The 24,315-nt window shown below is 45.9% G+C and overlaps 1 protein-coding gene across 6 annotated transcripts in view; it reads right to left on the minus strand.

Moving 5' to 3' along the window:
• hps4 (HPS4 biogenesis of lysosomal organelles complex 3 subunit 2) overlaps positions 1-24,065 on the minus strand; it is a 43,155-nt gene extending 19,090 nt beyond the window's left edge. For 3 of the 6 annotated variants that reach the window (XM_070888034.1, XM_070888028.1, XM_070888033.1), the window contains exons 1-7: positions 23,398-24,065; positions 9,255-9,345; positions 6,636-6,779; positions 6,399-6,506; positions 4,689-4,811; positions 1,613-1,707; positions 3-75 (exon numbers count right to left, since the gene is read on the minus strand). In XM_070888034.1, coding sequence (XP_070744135.1) covers positions 3-75; positions 1,613-1,707; positions 4,689-4,811; positions 6,399-6,506; positions 6,636-6,779; positions 9,255-9,345; positions 23,398-23,438 — 675 coding nt within the window. In that variant the 5' untranslated portion in view covers positions 23,439-24,065. The remainder of the gene's footprint in view (positions 1-2; positions 76-1,612; positions 1,708-4,688; positions 4,812-6,398; positions 6,507-6,635; positions 6,780-9,254; positions 9,346-23,397) is intronic. The other 3 variants (XM_070888029.1, XM_070888031.1, XM_070888032.1) reach the window with 3 other exon arrangements.
• Positions 24,066-24,315: the final 250 nt, after the last annotated feature.

Raw genomic sequence — 24,315 nt, forward strand, 5'->3', positions numbered from 1 at the left:
ACCTGACCGTTCACTCCAGGTTGATAAGCCAGTACTTTGGCGGTTATTGCAGGTGGAAGCTGAGTGCTGACAATTCTGTAAAACAGATAATTTACACCATAGTGCTGTGTACATCAACACACAGTATGAGGCCAGAGAGTATATAAATCCAACGTTAAATTAAAGCACCCCTGATGTACTGGAGAGATTAATTTGTCCCATTTCAATACGTCAAGGGCTGGATTTTCCGGTCTTCTGCGCTCAGGGTTTCACCCTGGAGCGGTGGCATTGGCGGCGGTGAGGTCTTCTGCGCCCCACAGCGATCCTCGTGTCCGGTTTTGTGGCGGTGTTGGGCTGCGCTGGGTGTGCAACGCCCCTGGTTGCGACACCGACGCGAGTTTGAGCTGCTGCCTGCAACGACCGCCTGGGAAATCAGGGCAGTCCAACCATCCCGTCAGCGGAGAGCTAGGTAATGGACTCCTAAGGCAAGTGTGATTGTTTTTGCTTTACATTCTTTTTTTTTAGCGATTTGTGTTGTGGTGGCGTGGGCAATGTTTTGGGAATGTTTTTGTGGGTTTTTTTTTTTTTAAAAGCTTACCCCCCCCACCTCCCCCCTCGGGGTGCACACAGCCCAGCTCTTTAGCTCGGGAGTTTCCCATCCTCGCGTCAAGAAAATTTACAACGCCTCCCTTAGCACTACACCCCAATGCAGGGCCCAGATGCCCAAACTTAACTACTAAAGTGAAAACTATTCCCAGATGCTAACTTTTCCCGCCCCACCGCCATTATCGCCCCAAAAACATAAAAGCCTAAAATCCAGCCGCAGGTTCCTACCTCCCAATATTCTGCCCTTCCCATCTAACTCATGCTGGTGTTCCATGAGCACCAACAGCCTTCTGACACACTACCAAAAAGTGGCCTTTCTTCTTGTTTCAGTCTGGACTTGGATTTTCAACAGACTATTTGGCAGTGGGGGCATCACAGACAAGGCTGACTTGCAGACGTGTGATTAGCGTTGAAGAAGAAAGGATGGCTGTTCCTTCCCCATCTCTAGTCCAAGGGAACTGAAGCCAATTGTGATATTCCCACCTCTGTCCTTACTGAGATCAGCGAGCTGAGCGTGGACCTGGTAAGCCCTTGCCATACCGAGTGCTGCACTTAGCCACCATTCAGAATTCAGAAGAAACTTCTTTACTCAAGAGAGTGGCGAGAATGTGGAACTCCCGAGCACAGGGAGTGGTTGAAGCGAATAGTATCGATGCATTTAAGGGGAGGTTGGACAAGCATATAAGGGAGAAGGGAATAGAGGGTTACGCTGATGGATTTAGATGAGGAAAGACAGGAGGAGGCTCGAGTGGAGCATAAACGCCGGCATGGACTGGTTGGGCCGAGTGGCCTGTTTCTGTGCTATATCCTGTGTAAAACCAAACCTCTGGAGTTGGGGGGGGGCGGGCAAGAGCTGGAGTTATTTTTCAGACAATGGGCACTGGAGGGCGAGAGGTGAACCAGAGTTAAGTGTATTAAAAAAAATGAATACTGTAATTTAAAGCGATCTACCGCAAAAAACAAGCAGTATAAAACTAAAAACTATTTATTAATATTTGTTGGCTTGCCACGTACAACGCAGACTCACAGGTTTGTGTAAAGGATGCAACCAGCCAGGACCTCTGGGCAACGCTGACAGGTCTGTAAAATGAGTGCAGCTTTCAGCAGCAACAGGGGATCCACCTGTTAGGAGACAGAGAGAGCAGAGGATTGGGTTAGAAAACCTTCATAAGAACATAAGAACTAGGAGCAGCAGCAGGCCCTATGGCCCCTGGAGCCTGCTCCGCCATTCAATAAATGGCTGATCACCGACCTCAACGCCACCTTCCCGCCCGATCCCCAAATCCCTTTATTCCCAGAGAGTCCAAAAATCTAGCTATCTCAGTCTTGAATATATTCAGAGACTGAGCATCCACAGACCTTTGGGAGCAGAGAATTCCAAAGATTCACAACCCTCTTGAGTGAAGAAATTCCTCCTCATCTCTGTCTTAAATGGCCGACCCCTTTATCCTGAGACTGTGCCCCCTCGTTCGAGTTCAATGCCGGAGAGGGCAACAAGTCAACTTCAGATCAGCGCATAGCTAAGCCAAGCAGAATTTGGCCGAGTAAAGCATTAGCAGTGTACAATCAATAAAACAAATTGCTTCCCATTATAAAGCGCTCACGACAGCAGTAGTACCTCAGTCTCACTGCTTGGAATTTTTTCAGGTACAATCATACAAATGATAAAGAAAGATTTGTATTTGTATAGCGCCTTTCACACCACCAGACGTCACAAAGCGCTTTACAGCCAATGAAGAACTTTTGGAGTGTAGTCACTGTTGCAATGTGAGAAACGCCAATTTGCACACAGCAAGCTCCCACAAACAGCAAGGTGATAATGACCAGATAATCTGTTTTTTTTGTTCTGTTGATGGAGGGCTAAATATTGGCCAGGACGCCGACGAAAACTCCCCTGCTCTTCTTCGAAATAGTGCCATGGGACCTTTTACGTCCACTTGAGAGAGCAGACGGGGCCTCGGTTTAACGTCTCATCCGAAAGTCGGCAGCGCTCCTTCAGCACTGCACTGGAGTGTCAACTTTAGAATTTTTGTGCTCAAATTCCTGGAGTGGGATTTGAACCTGCAACCTTCTAACTCAAGGAGGCAAGAGTGCTATCCACTGAGCCACGGCTGACAAAAGACAGGCAGCTTTGTACAGAGGTGAGAAGTTGCACTATGCCATCTGGTGTCTGCGTCTTTTGATGCATTGGTGGAATAATGCGGTGGTGTGCGGCGGCATACTACTGCAGAGAGCAGCGCGTGCTGCTGCAGGAGGGCGATGGCTGACTGCAGTGTGGGCAGGTACAGCAGGAGTGGCGAGGTCAGGATGAAGGAGCAACAAGAGTTCGTAGAGGGATGTGATCGGAGCGCAGGAGAGGCGAGAGTTCAGGGCCCAGAAGAGGCGAGAGCCTAGGGGCAGCACGGGCCAGCCCACATTGTGCGATATGTGTGTGTGCACTAGGTCTGTGCAGCAGAGCTGATCTCCAGTCGTCTTGGGTAATCCTTGCCACTGGACCAAGACCTAGCTCTGTCGAGCCCGTGTGGTGGCTGGTGTGCAACGGCCACCCCATGTTAAAAAAATCCACGCACAGGCATCATCCACCCTTTAAGATGTAGTTCAGGATCCAGAATATTAGGTCCTTCATTTAAATACCTGTGAACTCATCCCTTTTCGGCGTGGAAGCAAGTCATCCTCGTTTCGAGGGACTGACTATGATGATGATGATGATGAAGAATAATGCGACACAGGCATTCGAATGAAAGTGTTTGCAGCTCAGCTCAGGTTCCCTAAATCAGGACTACCTAATCATCTCTGTTCATTCATCTCACGGCTGTTGCAGGATCTTATTTCATGTAAAATGGCTGTTGAATTTGCCCACATAACAACAGTCAGTGCTCTTAAAATTAACATTCTGTACATGAAGCAATTTGGGACATTTTTCAGATATGATAAATGTAAGTCTTACTTTCCCAGGAGCAGTAGTTTACCAGGTTTGATGAAAAAAAATCTATTCAAGTTGTTATGATCTGGGATGCACTGCCTGAAAGGGCGGTGGAAGCAGATTCAGTAGTAACTTTCAAAAGGGAATTGGATAGATACTTGAAGGGAAAATATTTCAGGGCTACGGGGGGTGGGGGAGAAAGAGCAGGGAGAGTAGGGCTAATTGGATAGCTCTTTCAGCACAGGCACGATGGGCCGAATAGCCTCCTTCTGTGCTGTATCATTTATGATTCTATGGCTTACAAATTAACTTCCATTTTCAAACCAACTATTCCGATGAATAAACTGATGATTGCTTTGCTATTTATTCCTGTTTTAACCATTGAGATACAAACATAATAGGAGCAGGATTAGGCCATTGGACCCCTCGAACTTGCTCCGCCATTCAATAAGATCATGGCTAATAATCAACCTCTGATATAACTAACATTTTCACCTCCGTAACATTGCCTGCTTCTGCCCCTGCCTCAGCTCATCTGCAGCTGAAACCCTCATCCATGCCTTTACCGATAGACTTGACTTTTCCAACACACTCCTGGCTGGCCTCCCACATTCTACCCTACTTAAACTGGAGGTCATCCAAAACTCGGCAGCCCGTGTCCTAACTCGTACCAAGTCCTGATCACCCATCATCCCTATGCTCACTGACCTACATTGGCTACATTAGCAACGCCTCGATTTTAAAATTCTCATCCTTGTTTACAAATCCCTCCAAAGCCTCACCCCTTCCTATCTCTGTAATCTCTTGCAGCCTCACAACCCCACGAGATGTCTGCGTTCATCAAATTCTGCCCTCTTGAGCATCCCTGATTATAACTGCTCAACCATTGGTGGCCGTGCCCTCAGCTGCCTGGGCCCTTAGCTCTGGAATTCACTGCCTAAACCTCTCTACCTCTCTTTCCTCCTTTAAGACGCTCCTTAAAACCTACCTCTTTGACCAAGCATCTGGTCATCTGTTGTAATTTCTTCTTAATGTGGCTCGGTGTCAAATTTATTTGTTTTGTCTTATAACATTGCTGTGACGTGCCTTGGCATGTTTTACTATGTTAAAGGCGCTATATAAATAAAAGCTGTTGTTGTTGTTAACAAAGAATAGAGAGCAGAGAGTATCCCTGGATTACATATACTTCGGTCCTGTCCAGGTTCCACAAGGAGTTGAAAGTCTGGTGCAGGTCACAGCTGTTTTGCTGAATGTGTTCCGTGTACAGATCCCACTGAAGGGCCAGCTCCTCTTGTTCCCGCACCTGGCAAGGGAAACCAGGAGAAGTAAAACAGAAAACCGCGAGATTCTGGAAATCAAGTGCTGCTCCAACTGAATCTGGCCCCGATGATCAACAGGATGAAAGCCGTAATTCGATGATCCGACACGTAATGCAGTCTCAACCTAATTCTCATTTGTGCTGGTCCACAGGGCAAAAATTGCCCGTAAATTGCAATCTCATGCAAAGACCATTTCGGTGGCTGAAATATATACTGCTGCAGCAAGAAATGCATTTCTGAGCTTGTCGAGGGGACTTTATTCTGCACTTGGGACCACTATGCCAAAGCTGGAAATGTTCACCGTTAGGTTCCACAGCACTGATAGCCTTTTCTTTGATGCGCACAAATACAAGAGGCAATTTTCTGCCGGAGGATTTTGCGACCTGCTGTTACAAACTTGCCCCATCGGTGCCAAGAAAATTTAGATTACAGAGTTCCTGGTCACAGTTTACTTTCATTCTGAACTGATTATTATAAATCCCAATGGGTTGTGAGTAATACTATGATTCTGTTTGTCTTTGTTGGATAATTTTCTGGATTCTGGCCAGCATAGAATTTGAACAGATTGTAAATATACAGATGGCAATTGAATAACAGCTGTCCGCAAGTTGCAATCACAACTTGCCTTTACTGGCTGTGACCTTGACAATGCTTTGATTGGATCAATAATAGCGATATGGAATTGCCACAGTGTCATCAGCACAAGTGCTCCTCTATACTTGACTATTCCAACGCACTCCTGGCCGGCCTCCCATGTTCGACCCTCTGTAAACTTGAGGTCGTCCAAAACTCTGCTGCCCGTGTCCTAACTCGCACCAAGTCCCGTTCACCCATCACCTCTGTGCTCACTGACCTGCATTGGCTCCCGGTTGAGCAACACCTCGATTTTAAAATTCTCATCCTAGTTTTCAAATCTCTCCATGGTCTCGCCCCTCCCTACCTCTAATCTCCTCCAGCCCCACAACCCTCAGAGTTCTCTGCGCTCCTCTAATTCCAGCTTCTTGAGCATCCCGAATTTTAATCACTCCACCGTTGGCGACCATGTCTTCTGTTGCCTAGGCCCCAAGTTCTGGAATTCCCTCCTTAAACCTCTCTTTCCTCCTTTATGACACTCCTTAAAACCTATCTCTTTGACCAAGCTTTTGGTCATCTGCTCCAAAATCTCCTTATGTGGCCTGATGTCAAATTTTGTTTTATAACTCTCCTGGGAAGTGTCTTAGGATGTTAAAGAGGCTATATAAATGCAAGTTGTTGTTGTTGAAGGGCAATACTAATATAAGAAACAAACATATAGTCCAGTCAAACTAAAAGATGATATTTCTAGATGACCTTCCCAATTGCATTGCTGGCCTGCACAGGTAGTTAAGCACTCAAGCCACCCAAGGCCGCAGAAAGAAAAAAAGAGCAGGCAGCCACCGCTAGCCTTTGTCAGAGAATTACAGGCGAGTGATACACTGTGCCGCCATCATCAGCAGTACAGCAATGCAAGTGTGAATGGGGTTTTGTATTGCAATCCCAAATACAGCTTCCGCTACACACATTTATGATACAATACAAATGCAAAGCACTACCTGGTATATATGCTTATTGGATCCATTGTAAAATGTAAAGACACCTATAAGTTGATCCAGAAATCGCTTACAGCTCACATCAGGGACTTCTATGGCACATCCAAGAGCCTACAACAGACCAGAGAGAAAAAAATATATATTTTTAAGTAGTTATTGTCAATAGGGGGTGGAAATCTATATTGTCTGCATTACCAGGCCCGTGCTTTTTTGATGTTAAGACACTTATTTCATACATACCCAAAGGTATTCCCCATCCACCTGGATAGCAAACTTCAGCTTTCGCAAACGGATTAGCTTGGGTGGCGTTCCCGAAATCTCAGTGATGCAGCAAACCACGCCGGCAATCTGCCCGCACAGCAATTCCTGCTGGTCAACGATGGTCTGCTCAAGAGAAGGTGATAACGTCATAGAATGGTTACAGCATGGAAGACGGCCATTCGGCCCGTGCAGACTCCCAGCTAGTCCCATTCCCCCGCCCTTTCCCCGTAGCCCTTCACATTTTTTTCCTTCAGACACTTATCCAACTCCCTTTTGAAAGATAAGATCGCGTCTGCCTCCACCACCCTTTCAGGCCGTCCATTCTAGACCTTAACCACTGGCTGTGTAAAAAAGTTTTTTCTTACATCGCCTTTGGTTCTTTTGCCAATTACCTTAAAAGTCTTTGAGAATCGGTAAAAAAAAAAAGACGGAGAGCCAAAAAGCAGGCAAGTGGAAAGAAAACTTTTTAAAGAGGGCTTCTCTTTTACTCTCGAGAATGGAAAGTCTTTTTAAAACTGAGATTCAAAGGCAAGTAGCCCCAAATATCTGAGTTGGCAAGGGCAGTACAAACCTGAGCCACACAGGCCAGGTCAGTTCCCAGTCTGTACTGTCTTAGCTGATTCCAGCTGGGGTGGCTGTTGGGAGTGAGTGATAGGATTGGCCCCAATAACCCAGGGGAATCAACTGACATTGTGAATCCTGTTATCAGGCTTTAAAAGCACCCACGTGCAGACGTTGAGCAATGACCGACTCGGCTGGAATAGTCTCCTCTCGTTCAACAATTTTGCCAATGCTCACAACCTAGGCTCACACATGAAAAATGGTCACTTGGACAAAATACGAGACCCCCTTGGAACCAATATTCCCTTTAAGCTGCGCGGTTGCGCAGCGCTCTAGAGGTCCCACGGAGCCGGTGCATGCGAGACCGTTTTTAAATTGAAAAAAAATGCGCATGCGCGGAATTTTGAATGTGCCGCCCCGCCCAAAAATAAATTGCAGGGAACATTGCTTGAAACCATACTCCAGCATGCGACAGCATCTTGTGGAGAAGAGGGAAGAAAATTGGAGGCAAAAACAAAACATATAATTTTTAAATGTTTTAAACGAAAGAGAACCTCCAGCTCTGCCGAGTTTTTGCAGCGAGCAGCTGAATCATACACACGCACAAACCAGAAAGGTCCCTGGCTCAATCTTCACTGTATGCTGGGTTAGATGATCTCAGTTAGCAGGGCAATTGGGGCATCATGATTGACTGCATTGGGTTAAGAGCAAAGAAAATAAATAAATCAGCGCCTGTGAACACTGGATGAGGACAAGATTGGTTTCAGCCACGAAGCCACGTCCCTCACGTGCCTGCTGCCCTGCCAAAACACGCTGTCGAGGTCCATGGATACACAATAATAACCCGAGCGTGCCATCACATGCGGAACTGTACCTCAGCATGATCCAGCACCGTCAGGAGAGTTGGGGAGACACTTAAAAAAAAAAATCTTTACAGCAAAGTTCTCACTCCTAACTGCTATCCAGTAACTGCCTCGGGAAAGAGCAACATCTATCTGTCATTCGGATGAGACATTAAACCGAGGCTCCGTCTGCCCTCTCAGATGGATGTAAAACATTCAATGTCAAAGAAGAGCAGGGGATTTATCCCTGGTGTCTTAGACAAATATTTATCCCTCAACCAACATCACCAAAACAGATTGTCGGGTCATTATTACATTGCTGTTTGCGTGGGGCCCCGAGCTGCAAGGACCATCAGCAGATCGGGGTTTATAAAGGAGCATACCACTTCAAGGTACATTATGTGCTGGAGAGCCACGGCTGTGAAGAGGGCGACTGGATTGGTCGTCACCGAAGCCCAGGTCGCTGAGTGGAGCAAGGTTGGGGCGCAGGAGCGGCGAGTGATCGTGGAGCGACGTGATCAGGGCCCAAGGGGCAGCACGGGCCGGCCCACACTGCGATATGTGTGCGCACTAGGTTCGTGCAGCAGAGCTGGTCTCCAGTCGTCTTGGGTAATCCTTGCCACTGGACCAAGACCTAGCTCTGTCAAGCCTGTGTGTTGGCTGGTGTGCAATAGTCACCCCATGTTAAAAAAAAATCTACGCACAGGCATCTTCCATCCTTCATGATGCAGTTCGGGACCTGGAATATTAGGTCCTTCATTGAAACACCTGTGAACTCATCCCTTTTTGGCGTGGAAGCAAGTCATCCTCGATGCGTGGGACTGTCGATGATGATGTTTGTGGGAGCTTGCTGTGCGCAAAGTGGCTGCCGCATTTCCTATATTACAACAGTGACGACACTCCAAAAAAAAGTACTTCATTGGCTGTAAAGCGCTTTGGGTCACCCTGAGGTCATGAAAGGCGCTATATAAATTCTTTATAGACAGTCACATTAGTCATCCAGTGTAAAATCAGAAAGTGTCTGGGACAGTTTTTGTTAAAACAGATGCACAATTCAGTAACATGATGATGTCAAAACATACATTAATTTCACTTGTAAGTGAAGTGATGACTATATTGACACCAGAATCATGGGTCTCCCCTACACCCCCCAAAAAAACAGAAAAAAAAACTATCTCTTTAATTCTGGTCTCACCTGTGAAGGGAAAAAATAATAGATCCCAGCTCTTGTTGGATCACCCTCCTCTTTAACTTTTGAAGAGTCATAAAGAAAGAAATAGTTGCACCTGGAGAAAGCGAGGAAATAAAGGAGAACGGTTATATACACATATAAACACTGCTGCTATCTGTTAAATGCTGCCTCTCTAATAAAGAAATACCTCTGGTTGTCTTAAAGTACTTTTGGAGTGTAGTCACTATTGTAATGTGGGAAATGTGGCAGCCAATTTGTGCACAGCAAGCTCCCACAAACAGCATTGTGATAATGACCAGATAATCTGGTTTTGTTTTGTTGATTGAGGGATAAATATTGGCCAGGGATAACTCCCCTGCTCTTCTTTGAAATAGTGCCATGTGATCTTTCACATCCACCTGAGAGAGCAGCCGGACCTAGTGCGCACTCATCCAAAAGATAGTACCTCTGACAGTGCAGCACTCCCTAAGTTGGCATCCATATTAAATTAACATTCAAGTATCAAGAATCCCTTTAAAAGTGTTGATTTCTGTTGGAATATGATCCTGTGAAAGTGCTATATAAATGTAAGTTGTTGTTGTTTAAAAATGAATCAGCTGGAGCTAGAGGTGTACCGATGGATGTGGTGTATTTAGATTTTCAAAAGGCATTCGATAAGGTGCCACACAAAAGGTTACTGCAGAAGATAAAGGTACGCGGAGTCAGTGGAAATGTATTAGCATGGATAGAGAGTTAGCTGGCTAACAGAAAGCAGAGAGTCGGGATAAATGGGTCCTTTTCGGGTTGGAAATCGGTGGTTAGTGGTGTGCCACAGGGATCGGTGCTGGGACCACAACTGTTTACAATTTCCATAGATGACCTGGAAGAGGGGACAGAGTGTAGTGTGACAAAATTTGCAGATGACACAAAGATTAGTGGGAAAGCGGGTTGTGTAGAGGACACAGAGAGGCTGCAAAGAGGTTTAGATAGGTTAAGCGAATGGGCTAAGGTTTGGCAGATGGAATACAATGTCGGAAAATATGAGGTCATCCACCTTGGGGAAAAAAAAACAGTAAAAGGGAATATTATTTAAATGGGGAGAAATTACAACATGCTGCGGTGCAGAGGGACCTTGTGCATGAAACTCTTGTGCATGAAACTCTTTTGAGTACTCTTGTGCATGAATCCCAAAAAGTTAGTTTGCAGGTGCAACAGGTAATCAGGAAGGCGAATGGAATGTTGGTCTTCATTACGAGAGGGATGGAGTACAAAAGCAGGGAGGTCCTTCTGCAACTGTATAGGGTATTGGTGAGGCCGCACCTGGAGTACTGCGTGCAGTTTTGGTCACTTTACTTAAGGAAGGATATACTAGCTTTGGAGGGGGTACAGAGACGATTCACTAGGCTGATTCCGGAGATGAGAGGGTTACCTTATGATGATAGATTGAGTAGACTGGGTCTTTACTCGTTGGGAGTTCAGAAGGATGAGGGGTGATCTTATAGAAACATTTAAAATAATGAAAGGGATAGACAAGATAGAGGCTTGTTTCCACTGGTCGGGGAGACCAGAACTAGGGGGCACAGCCTCAAAATACGGGGGAGCCAATTTAAAACCGAGTTGAGAAGGAATTTCTTCTCCCAGAGGGTTGTGAATCTGTGGAATTCTCTGCCCAAGGAAGCAGTTGAGGCTAGCTCATTGAATGTATTCAAGTCACAGATAGATAGATTTTTAACCAATAAGGGAATTAAGGGTTACAGGGAGCGGGCGGGTAAGTGGAACTGAGTCCACGGCCAGATCAGCCATGATCTTGTTGAATGGCGGAGTAGGCTCGAGGGGCTAGATGGCCTACTCCTGTTCCATGTTCTTATGTTCTTATGTTCTTACAATGGCCTGACGGGTAACGGCAGTGTCCAGTGAGGTAGTGAACATATCGTGAAAGATCCCTGGTCTAATCCAAGTTAACTGATCGGAGCCACAGCAGACGATGAGGTGCTACAATTGGATGAGGGAGAATCAAGAGGGGAAAAAAAATCAGGCAGGCTTCCTACTCCTGACAGCCTAATGGGTCGTGCTGGAAAGTACGTATAATATAGTGAGATAAAAAATTACCTCCCCAGTATAAATGTGACAGACCTTCTCGGTGCAGAAAATTTCACACATGTGGCCCCCAATTTGCCGTAAAGTGTCGTTTCCCCTCACCCCCACCCCACCCCAAAACTTTTGTCCGTTCACCTCTGCAGACACATCAATGACCCGCAGCTCAATGGCTGTAAACGCCATCCTGTACCTAATTCAACAGACTAGCTGTGTCAGCCGTGGCTCAGTGGGTAGCACTTTCGCCTCGGAGTCAGGAGGTTGTGGGATCAAGTCTCACTCCAGACACTTGAACACAAAAGTCTAGACTGACACTCCATAACAGTGCTGAGGGAGTGCTGCACTGTCGGGGGTGCCATCTATTGGATGAGACGTTAAACCGAGGCCCTGTATGCCCTCTCATGTGATCCCATGGCACAGGACGTTCTCCCTGGTGTCCTGGCCAATATTTATCCCTCAATCAGCACGATTGAAACAGATTATCCGGTCATTATCACATTGATGTTTGTGGGAGCTTGCTATGCGCAAATTGGCTGCCGCGTTTCCTGCATTACAGCAGTGACCGTACTTCATTGGTCGTAAACATAGTAAGTAAGTGCAGGAGTAAGCCCTTCGAGCCTTGCATGATCAGCCATTCAATATGATCATGGCTGATCATGCAAATTCAGTACCCCATTCCTGCTTTCTCTCCATTCCCTTTAGCCGTAAGAGCCACATCTAACTCCTTTTTGGATATATCTAACGAACTGGCCTCAACAACTTTCTGTGGTAGAGAATTCCACAGGTTCACAATTCTCTGAGTGAAGAAGTCTCTCCTCATCTCGGTCCTAAATGGCCTACCCCTTCTCCTTAGACTGTGACCCCTGGTTCTGGACTTCCCCAACATCGGGAACATTCTTCCTGCATCTAACCTGTCCAATCCTGTCAGAATTTTGTATGTTTCTATGAGATCCCTTCTCATTCTTCTAAATTCCAGTGAATATAAGCCGAGTTGATCCAGTCTTTCTTCATATGTCAGTCCTGCCATCCCGGGAATCAGTCTGGTGAACCTTCGCTGCACTCCCTCAATAGCAGAATGTCCTTCCTCAGATTAGGAGACCAAAACTGCACACAACATTCCAGGTGAGGACTCACCAAGGTCCTGTACAACTGCAGTATGACCTCCCTGCTCCTGTACTCAAATCTCCTCGCTATGAAGGCCAACATGCCATTTGCTTTCTTAACCGCCTGCTGTACCTGCATGCCTACCTTCAATGACTGATGTACCATGACACCCAGGTCTCGTTGCACCTCCCCTTTTCCTAATCTGTCACCAGTCAGATAATAATCTGCCTTCCTGTTTTTGCCACCAATGCACTTTGGGGTGCCCCGAGGTCGTGAAAGGCGCTATATAAATTCAAGTTTCTTATTCTTCATGTCGGAGCCTAGATATCAGCAAAACAGCTTTAAAAGTAAAGTCATTCTTTTGGGGCCATTATAGTTTAAGGCTAGTGATGAGAGTGTACCAACATGCCACAACCCCCATGAATCCCACCCGACCACAACAAGTCTGGTACTGCTCAGCTCATTTACCAGGTAGATAGAATGTTTAATTTGCTCACAACTGACCTTTCCCCTTCTGTAAGAAGTGATGATTGGTTCACAAAACAAAATAAAATCTTTTATGGTTAACATGGTCAGTGAGTGTACGCAAGTACTTTGCCCTTTTGCAAACATTTTGCAAAAAAAAAAAAGAGTAAAAATATCGATTGAAACTGGTAATAAGCAAATTTAGGGGTTATATCAGGAAATAAGGTTTTTTAAATTATGGAAGGTTTTGATGAAGTGGATAGAGAGAGAATGTTTCCACTTGTGGGCAAGAATGTAACTAGAGGCCATCAATATGAGACAGTCACCAAGAAATCCAATAGGGAACTCAGAAGAAACTTCTTTACCCAAAGAGTGGTGAGAATGTGGAACTCGCTACCACAGGGAGTGATTAAAGCGAACAGTATATTTGCATTTAAGAGGAGGCTAGACAAGTATATGAGGGAGAAGGGAATAGAGGGTTATGTCGATGGATTTGGATGAGGAAAGACGGGAGGCAGCTCGAGTGGAGCATAAACGCCGGCATGGACTGGTTGGGCAGAATGGCCTTTTTCTGTGCCGTATATCCGATGTATGTATGCTTCTTCACACAAAGTGATCAAGATATGGAATGGCCTCTGGGCGAGGTAGTCTATCGCACAACACCGTGGGACACTTTTAGGCGCTACAGAAATGCAAGTTGTTGTTGGAGGTGAAAACACTGCAATGGTTTAGCAAATAAGTGGATGGCAGAATGGGAGGCCTGCAAGGTATTTCTGGGAAGATGAGGCAAGAGCTGAATGACCTTCCTTATGCATTCTAATCTTGTGATCACAATTAATGCAAAGATTTAAGAAAACAATGAGATGTTTCTGTTTCAGCACAGACTGCTTTGAGAATATCCCCAAAGTGTTCCAAGCCACTACAAAATGTGCAGGATATAGCCCTTGTGGTGAAATGTTTAGGTTATTTCTCCTTGTGTAATCTGAACTTTTGTTTTAAATCAACAAACAAAGGGCATTTTACCTCCTCTATTTAGAAATGTGAGACTGTAACCAGTGAGTCACTGCTATGACTCCCCCTAGCGGACAGCAGGAGCCAAGCAGCAACCTCACAGCACAGCACACATCTGGGAGGGCACTGAGCACCTGGAGTCTCAGAAATCAGGCGCAAGCAGCGGAAAAAGCATGCGGCAAACCAGTCCCACCCACCCTTTCCCTCAACGACTATCTGTCCCACCTGTGACAGGGACTGTGGTTCTCATATTTGACTGTTAAGCCACCTAAGGACTCATTTTTAGCGTGGAAGCAAGTCTTCCTTGATTCCGAGGGACTGCCGATAATGATGATGATGCACCCAGATCAGCTTGATAACTATTTAGAAATAACGCTGTATTCAACACAAATATCGAATGCAAATAGCACCTCTGGAAGCCACGCCTCCCCAAGGCCCAAATTGATCAGTTGGTAACAAATTGTATTTATATAGCGCCTTTAACGTCCCAAAGCACTTCACAGGATGTTATAAGACAAAAACAAATACATTTGACACCGAGCCACACAAGGAGAATTTAGGGCAGGTGACGGTCAAAGAGGTAGGTTTTAAGGAGCGTCTTAAAGGAGGCAAGAAAGGTAGCGAGGGTTAGGAGTTTCAGAGCTTGGGGCCTAGGCATAATAGAAATTAGCGCAGGTGACCAAAAGCTTGGTAAAAGAAGAAAGTTTTAAGGAGCGTCTTGAAGAAGGAAAGAGAGGTGGAGAGGTTTAGGCAGGGAGTTCCAGAGCTTGGGACCTAGGCAACAGAAGGCACGGCCACCGATGGTTGAGCGATTATAATCAGGGATGCTCAGGAAGGCAGAATTAGAGGAGCGCAGATATCTCGGATGGGGATGTGGGGCTGGAGGAGATTAGAGAGATAGGGGAGGGCGAGGCCTGGGAGGGATTTGAAAATAAGGATGAGAATTACCAGTGACTAAACTTCAAAAAGTATTGCATTGGTTGGTAAAGCGCTTTGGGACGTCCGGTGGTTATGAAAGGCGCTACATGAATGCAAGTCTTTTTTATATATAAGTGGACTGCCCTGTGCAAAAGTTAGTCATACAAATCAAGAGTATCCCAGACTTGACCGTTAGCGTATGCAGAGTTAAGTTGCTTTTACATTACGTCCAATGAGTGCTGGAACTACGAGCTCCTATGTGGGGTCTTGGCAGCCAGCAGCAACTGCTGGGTAAACTTGCCATATTCACCAAGACCAGCCCTTGGGAAAGGTCAGGGTTTTTTTTACTTGAAGTTGAGGCGAATAGCATAGATGCATTTAAGGGCAGTTGGATAAGTACAAGAGGGAGAAAGGAGTAGAAGGATATGCTGATAGGGTGAGATGAAGTAGGGTGGGAGGAGGCTCGTGTGGAGCATAAACACCGGCAGGGACCTGTTGGGCCGAATGGCCTGTTTCTGTGCTGTACATTTTATGTCATTCTATGTACTAGTTGACTCTTAACATGTTTACTCTGGAATTGCTGCTAAATATTGAAGACCTGCATGCTAATAACTGGCAACCCTGGCACCGCACTAAGCGCATTACAAAAAGCAACATTAGCTACTCTCAGCAGTAGCAGGGATACTAGGATTGGCCTCAGCATTGTTGACCTAATACTGCAACAAAAATGAGTTGTAAGCACCCAGTCCCGATCACTACTCAGCGGTCCTGCTGAACAAGTGCTGGTGTACATTTTGGGTGTCGACAGGATCAGGCCAAGCTGTGATGCCCTCCTCAGTCGAACAGTCTTCTGACACTCGCTGACCAGGCTCACACATGAAAGCTGGCAACTTGGATAAGGTAGCAAAAGGCAGCCAATGCTCACAGAGCCCCTACACGACCATGATTCATCACCTTTAAGAGAAAGAGAGAGAGAGAAAGGGGAGAGAGAGAGAGAGAGAGAGAGAAAGAAAGAGAGAGGGGGCAGGGAGAAAGAGAGAGGGGGCAGGGAGAAAGAGAGAGAGAGCGGGGAGCGAGAGCGAAGCGAGCGGGAGAGGGGAGCGAGAGAGAGAAAGGGGAGCGAGAGGGAGAGAGAGAGAAAGGGGAGCAAGAGGGAGAGAGAGAGAAAGGGGAGCGAGAGGGAGAGAGAGAAAGGGGAGCGAAAGGGAGAGAGAGAAAGGGGAGCGAGAGGGAGAGAAAGGGGAGCGAGAGCGAGAGAGGGGAGCGAGCGGGGAGCGAGCGAGAGCGGGGAGCGAGAGCGAGCGAGAAAGGAGAGCAAGAGCGAGAACGCGGAAGCGCGAGAGCGAAGGAGCGAGAGAGCAAGTGAGCAAGAGAAACTTACATTTATATAGCGCCTTTCACCACTATCCGGACTTCTCAAAGCGCTTTACAGCCAATGAAGTACTTTTGAAGTGTAGTCACTGCTGTAATGTGGGAAATTTGCACACAAGCAAGCTCCCACAGACAGCAATGTGATAATGACCAGATAATCTGTTTTTATTATGTTGATTGAGGGATGAATATTGGCCCAGGACACCGGGGATAACTCCCCTGCTCTTCTTCAAAATAGTGCCATCCACCCGAGAGGGCAGTTGAACATCTCATCTTTAAGACGGCACCTCCAACAGTGCAGCACTCCCTCAGCACTGCACTGGATGTCAGCCTAAATTTTGCGTGCTCAAGTCCCTGGGGTGGGACTTTATCCACAACCTTCTGACTCAGAGGCGAGAGTGCTACCCACTGAGCCACACAGAGAGAGAGAGAGAGAGAGAGAGAGAGAAAACAAATCACTAGAATTTAAAAAAAGACCTCTCTTCTCATAGTTTGAATGCTCCAGTTTTGGAGTATGTACAGGGGCCCTTCAGACTAATATAAAAAGGAACGTTACTGTAATATACTCCAACAGAATATGCAAACAAAGGCATCTTTCTTTCCAGTGGAATCATCTAAAGTATCCTCCTCACTGTAGTATTGAAAACATTTAGCCTAGAGGATAGTGACAGTATTCTAGAATGGTCATGCAAAAACACTGAACTCAATTAACAAATTGCAAAATGCCAACAATGTACATGGCACTATGTTGAGAAGAGAAGGAGGATGGGAGGAGGAATTCCATAGGTCAAAGATTGGGACCTTCCTGTAAGGAGCTAGGATCAACTGGAAATCTCAATTCTTACTAGAAAGGGGTGTTCTGAAACAACACAAAGCACTGTGACAATTAAATTTTCGGAGCATGGAGCGAGAAGGGGTGCGGAGTGTAACTTGTTGCTTTTACATTGTAGAGCTCCCTCCAGCAATAATGCTGGCTTTGACATCACTATGCAAACAAGGCAGTGTTAAGTGTTCACAGCAGCAGAGGATACCATCTTAAGCTGTGGCCTTTTCCTTTGCTGGCTCAATTTTAAAATTCTTATCCTTGTATTCAAATCCCTCCATGGCCTCTCCCCTCGAGCCCTACAACCCTCTGAGATCTCTGCGCATCTCCAATCCTGGCCTCTTGCGCATCCTCAATTTTCATCGCTCCACTATTGGGGAACGTGACTTCAGCTGCCTGGCCCCTAAGCTCTGGAATTCCCTCCCTAAACTGCTCTCCTACTTTAGGACACTCCTTAATACCTACCTCTTTGGTCATCTGTCGGAATATCTCGTTTCATGGCCTCGGTGTCAAACTTTGTTTGATAACGCTCCAGTGAAGTGCCTTGGGGCATTTTACTACATTAACAACTTGTATTTATATAGCGCCTTTAACGTCCCAAGGCGCTTCACAGGAGTATTATGCAATAAAAATTTGACACCGAGCCGCATAAGTAGAAATTAGGGCAGGTGACCAAAAGCTTGGTCAAAGAGGTATGTTTTAAGGAGAGTCTTGAAGGAGAAAGCAAGGTAGAGGCGGAGAGGTTTAGGCAGGGAGTTCCTGAGCTTGGGGCCCAGGCAACAGAAGGCAAGCCACCAATGGTGGAGCGATTACAATCAGGGATGCGCAGGAGGACAGAATTATAGGAGCGCAGGCATTTCAGGGGGGTTTGTGGGGCTGGAGGAGATTACAGAGTAATATGTCCTTACTATACAGTATAAATGCACATGAGGCCCATACTCTGTGACCAGTAACCTTTATTAGCCAGCACTAAAGTGATGAAAGCGGGTGGAGCTTCCCCTTTTATACCTGAAAGTCCAGGTTAGGAGTGTCTCCCACAAGTTCACCACCTAGTGGTCAATGTTCTCACAGTGTACAACTTAGGTCAGTTTATACATGGGTTACAATGACAGTTGAATACATGACACAGAGATAGAGAGGGGCGAGGTCATGGAGGGATTTGAAAATAAGGATGAGAATTTTGAAATCAAGGCGTTGCTTAACCGGAAACCAATGTAGGTCAGCGAGCACAGGGGTGATGGGTGAGCGGGACTTGGGGTGAGTTAGGATACGGGCAGCCAAGTTTTGGATCACCTCGAGTTTACGTAGGTGCTATGTAATTGCAAGTTGCTGTTGTTGTTACAGGCACAACACCATTGGCAGCACGGGATACTGAATGCATCCATTTTCTTAGGGCCATGAGTAAGCAAAGCGCTGGGCCTGCCTGGCAGACTTTGTACCCGTACCCTTAATGGACAGGAAAAGAAAAATCTGATCATGACTTTTTAAACAATTCTGCCATACAAGCTTGCACTTGCTCCACGGTTACCCCGGTCTGTGCCTTGGAACATTATGCTAAGTCAGTGTCATCAGAGTCTCGCCCCAGGTGACACTCAAAAGGTTGCAGAACACTAAATCTATCGGAAATGTCGTGGATTACAGAACGCCAACAGCCAAGACAATCCAACTTCTGTATAATATACAGAGAAACGAGAATATGAGAGGAGGAAAAGAAAAGAGTGCTAGCTTGCCTTTTCTTTTCTCCTTCCCGCTTAATCAAGCAGTTTGTTGAAATACTGCCCCCACCGTTTATAGCGGGTACATTGGTGTTAACACGATTAGGCCGCTACAAACGTTGGACAAAAAAAATAGGTTTGTCGAAAGTACTGTATTATCAAGAACAGCCCCAAATGTTTATAAAGCCTGCTCACTGCTCCTGCAAGAGTCCCTGGTGTAGATTTTAAACAGCATCCCTTGAGTCCCGGTAATTCAGTGACATACTAGATTGTCCATCACAGAGTTGATCTGAACTCGAATCCTGATCCAAACAGTGTTATCGTCTTTCAGAGACACCAAGGGAACGGGAACTTCGTAATATATTGCTGGTCGTTTCTTCATCGTCGCTGGGTCAAAATCCTGGAACTCCCTCCTCAACAGCACTGTGAGAGTACCTTGACCACACAGGATTGCAGCGGTTCAAGGCGGCAGCTCACCACCACCTTCTCTAGAGCAATTGGGGATTGGCAATAAATGCTGGCCTCACCAGCAACAGCCACATCCCGTGAATGACTTTCTTTTAAAACATTTTTTTAAAAAAAAGAGAAGCTGACTGGTTTCCAATTCCAGCCCACGGTTACTCATTAATCGACTAACCAACTGGAGCAATGGTGGCGGAGGCAGACTCAATCATGGCTTTCCAAAGGGAATTGGATAAGTACCTGAAGGAAAGAAAATTTGCAGGTCTATGGGGAAAGGATGGGGGAGTGGGACTAGCTGAAGTTCTCTTGCAGAGAGCCGGCATGGGCTCGATGGGCCAAATGGCCTCCTTCTGTGCTGTAGCCATGTTATGGTGGTGCAGCATCTTCTTCTCTAACCCAAGTTTTTTTTTGAACAGACACAGAATGAACCGGGACTGTCAACACACCCCTTTTAAACTGACACAGACACTGCCCGAAATAGCTGGCACCCTTAATATGCGGTGCCTTTGGAACTGACTCTTATGGTACTTGCATTGAGGTCATGAGGCTCAAATTGCGCACTATGAATTCCACGTAGAAAGGTATCCTGTGGGAAGGAGGACAGTAGGAGTATGTTTGAGTTTGTGTGTATGTATTGGCACATGCGGCAGAGCCTGGTCTCCAGTCGTCTTGGATCCCTTTGCCACTGGACCAAGACCTTGCTTCGTCAAGCCCATGTGTTGGCTGATGTGCAACGACCACCCCACGTTAAAAGAATTCACGCACAGGCATCTTCCACGGTTTAAAATGAATTCATCGGTCACCTGAGTACTCATTTTTAGTGTGGAAGCAAGAGGGACTGCCTATGATGACTTGCATTTGATTACCGCTATTTGCCTGATATCGGTGGCTGCCCGTGATAACCATGCACACTTAGGATATGCATATTACATCAATGTTCTACAAGTTGCACAACTGACCCTTGAGAGCCACATGGCGCAAGAGGTCTGATAACACTGACTTGCCATAATGTTCCAAACCTCAGAACAACATTTTGTAGCATTGCTCCGAACAATCATTCCCGCCTGGAGGGAAGTACCATATAAAAGTTGTGCAGCATCTAGTGTTGGATTGAGTGGCTTTTTCTCTTCTCTGTGTTTGCACAGCCTCTGGCAGGAGGGAAAAAGGGGCACAAAAGATGAAAAAGAAACTTTCAATAGGTACTGAAAAAAAATAGCTGGTTTCAGCCGGGACAGCAGAACCGACGCTACTATCAGCCTTAGTGCCTTGGGCTGGGTGGCAAGGAAGGCAGAGAAACAGCCCATGCCCTCATTACTGATCCTTATGCAGTGACTTCTGCTGGAAGTGCATGTGTACATTGGATGAGAATATTAGGCTCGGGTACGATGCTCCCTGCAGTTAAATACCCTCCCAACACACAGTCAAAGTTCACATATGTATAATATGTGAGGCGTCAACCGTGGCTCAGTGGGTATCACTCTTGCCTCAGAGTCAGAAGGTTGTGGGTTCAACTCCAGAGACTTGAAGATATAATCCAGGTTGGCATTCCAGTGCAGTACTGAGGGACTACTGCACTGTCAGAGGTGCCGTTTTTCAGATGAGACTTTAAACCTCTCTCCAAGGCATGCAAAAGATCCCACGGCATTATTTCGAAGAAGAGCAGGGGAGTTCTCCCTGGTGTCTTGGCCAATATTTATCCATAAACCAGCATCACAAACAGATTATCTGACTATTAGCACATTGTTGTTTGTGGGAGCTTGCTGTGCACACATTGTTGTAATGTAGGAAATGTGACAGCCAGTGACAACATTTCAAAAGTATGTCATTGGCAGTAAAGTGCTTTTGGACTTACTAAGGTCATGAAAGGCGCTATACAAGTGCAAGTCTTTCTTTCTAACAGATTGATCAGTGCCTGTGAAATCTTGAACAAGTCCTCCGAAGAGGATATGGAGATCACTGGCAAGGAAAAAATAGCAGCTAAATAACCGAACACTAATGGTCCCTTTCACCCTTCCCCAGGCCTTAATATGGTCACTCTTATTATTTCAGAAGTTTTGACTTGTTTCAAAAACAAAAAGGCAAATAAAGATGGCAAATGTTTTTTTACTCAATGGTGTCAAAGCTGATTTGATGACCAGTTTTTAGAACCCCGGGATCAAAGCAAATCTTAACAAGGAACTATCACGACATTGGCAACAGCACGTCACATACCTTGCAAACTTGCGCAAGTATGCACACTAAAGTGTGAATTGAAACTTAGGCTAGTAAGTTACAAACATTTTTATATCCTGAAAATGCTGGAATTTTCAGCCCCTCTCTGATGGGCCCATGGTTACAGCTATGCTCATACAAGTCATGGGATCAAAAGAAAATCACAGTCAAAACAACAACTTGCATTTATATAGCATCTTTAACATAGTGAAACATCCCAAGGTGCTTCACAGGAGCGTTATCAGACACCCAACCAAAGGAGGAGATACTAGGCCAGGTGAAAGCTTAGTCAAAGCGGTAGGCTTTAAGGAACATATTAAAAAGAAGAGAGAGAGGCAGAGAGGTTTAGGGAAGGAATTCCAGAGCTTAGGGCCAAGAAAGATGAAGGCACAGGCACCAATGGTGGAGCAAAGGAAGTGCCGTCAACTCATTGTGTCGATATCTCCTAAAATATATTTTTAATTCTGTGAAAAACATTCTTAAATGACCTAATACGCACGTGGAACTTGAAATCTGCACAGCCTAGTGAATCAAAGGGCCAGTGCCTTCATGAAAAATTGCTTGCCAAAAACTTCACTCACAGGCAAACATGATGCAATAATCTAAACTGCGGCAGACATGTCATTGCATCAAAAGGCATGAAATCTTTATTGCGCAAAGCGATTGCATTGATGAGTTCTTCAAACGAGAATCATTTTCCGGACAATGGTGACCCTTTAGAGATACTGTTCTATAGTACAGTACTGTGCAAAGAATTGGCTCCCGGTCCAGCAAGACTTCGATTTTAAAATTCACATCCTTATTTTCAAATCCCTTCATTGCCTCGCACCTCCCTATTTCGGTAGTCTCCTCCAGCCCTACAACTCTTCTAAGATCTCTACACTCGTAAGAACATAAGAAATAGGAGCAGGAGTAGGCCACTTGGCCCCTCGAGCCTGCTCCGCCATTTAATAAGATCATGGCTGATCTGATCATGGACTCAGTTCCACTTCCCTGCCCGCTCCCCATAACCCTTTACTCCCTTATCGCTCAAAAATCTGTCTATCTCCACCTTAAATATATTCAATGGCCCAGCATCCACAGCTCTCTGGGGCAGAAAATTCCATAGATCTACAACCCTGAGAGAAGAAATTCCTCCTCATCTCAGTTTTAAATGGCGGCCCCTTATTCTTAGACTATGTTCCCTAGTTTTAGTTTCCCCTATGAGTGGAAATATCCTCTCTGCATCCACCTTGTCGAGCCCCCTCATTATCTTACATGTTCCGATAAGATCATCTCTCATTCTTCTGAACTCCAATGAGTATAGGCCCAACCTACCTTCATAAGTCAACCCCCTCATCTCTGGAATCAACCGAGTGAACTTTCTCTGAACAGCCTCCAATGCAAGTATATCCTTCCTTAAATACGGAGACCAAAACTGTACGCGATACTCTAGATGTGGCCTCACCAATACCCTGTATAGTTGTAGCAGGACTTCTGTGCTTTTATACTCTATCCCCCTTGCGCATCCCTGATTTTCTTCGCTCCATTATTGGTGGCCGTGCCTTCAGCTGCCTGGGCGACAAGCTCTGAAATTCCCTCCTTAAGCCTCTCCGCCTCGCTTTCCTCCTTTAAGACACTCCTTAAAACCTACCTCTTTGAACGAGCTTTTGGTCGCCTGTGCCAATATCTCATGTGGCTTGGTGTCAAATTTTGCTAGATTACGCTCTTGTGAAGAGCCTTGGTGCGTTTTACGTTAAAGGCGCTATAAAAAGGCAAATTGTTGTTACTACTTTCCAAAAATTCAACCAAGCCTTACCCATTACAATTTAGTTCGTTGTGCAGAATCCATAAGACATGAACAGAAATGGGAGTGAGATTTGGGCTTAAAATTGCGATGGAAGCAAGCAGAAGAATCAACACGGCCCCAGTCATTCCTGAACACACTGTACACTGAATAATCTTAATGGTTTGCAAAACCCAAATACATTTGGTCTCATGCATGGGCACTTACCATGCTGTGGCTTTTTGCTCTGTAGCAGCCGCGGTGGCCATTTACTAACAGCGAGGGCTCCCTCCAAAAATAAACAGAAATAAAAACGCTGGCATCAGGAATGCATCGAATTTTACAAAGCAACAAATATGTACGGGTTGACATGCATTCATCTCCATACAGAATGCATTTTAGAGAAGATAAAAACTACAGTTTGTCATCGCTCCTAGTGAGCAGGCAGGTCCTCACGCCTGTCAAAATCCTCTTCCTGTTCCCGTTCCCTGCGCGTTGTTTCAGTGTTGATTTATACCGGTTCAGTTCCCTCCCTTCACGCCCAGCCACTCCTCCTAAACTGGTGCTCCCTTGTTTGGTTGTGGAAAACTTGGTTGACGGGACTATCTCAATCACGAGTTGGTCTACTTAACTCTGTTAGCAACGGGGGAGGAAGGAGGAACCAGGATTGGGAGGAAGGAGGAACCAGGATTTTCAAACGAGTCTCTGGGACACGCGATCAGGCGAGGTGTTCCAAACATGTTGCTTTCTCTCCCTGCGAGACGCTGTTCAGTTCACCCGCGGACCACTTTGCCCCGTAATCATTTTGTACTTTTCCCAAGATAGACGGCAACTTCTTGTTTATCGTTTTCTGACAATTTAAAAACAAACCGAAATGAAAGTCGACCCAAGGGGTTTTCTACGCGTAGCTCATTTATGTCAAAAATCTGGGCTGACACTCCAGGGCAGTGCTGCACTGTCGCAGGTACTGTCTTTCGGATGAGACGTTAAACCGAGGCCAGGTCTGCTCTCTCAAGTGGACGTAACGGTGTCCTGGCCAATATTTATCCCTCAATCACCATAACAAAAACAGATTATCTGGTCATTATCACATTGCTGTTTGTGGGAGCTTGCCGTGCGCAAATTGGCTGCTGAGTTTCCAACATT

This window comes from Pristiophorus japonicus, chromosome 8 (genome assembly GCF_044704955.1).
Source record: "Pristiophorus japonicus isolate sPriJap1 chromosome 8, sPriJap1.hap1, whole genome shotgun sequence".
Taxonomy (NCBI): domain Eukaryota; kingdom Metazoa; phylum Chordata; class Chondrichthyes; family Pristiophoridae; genus Pristiophorus; species Pristiophorus japonicus.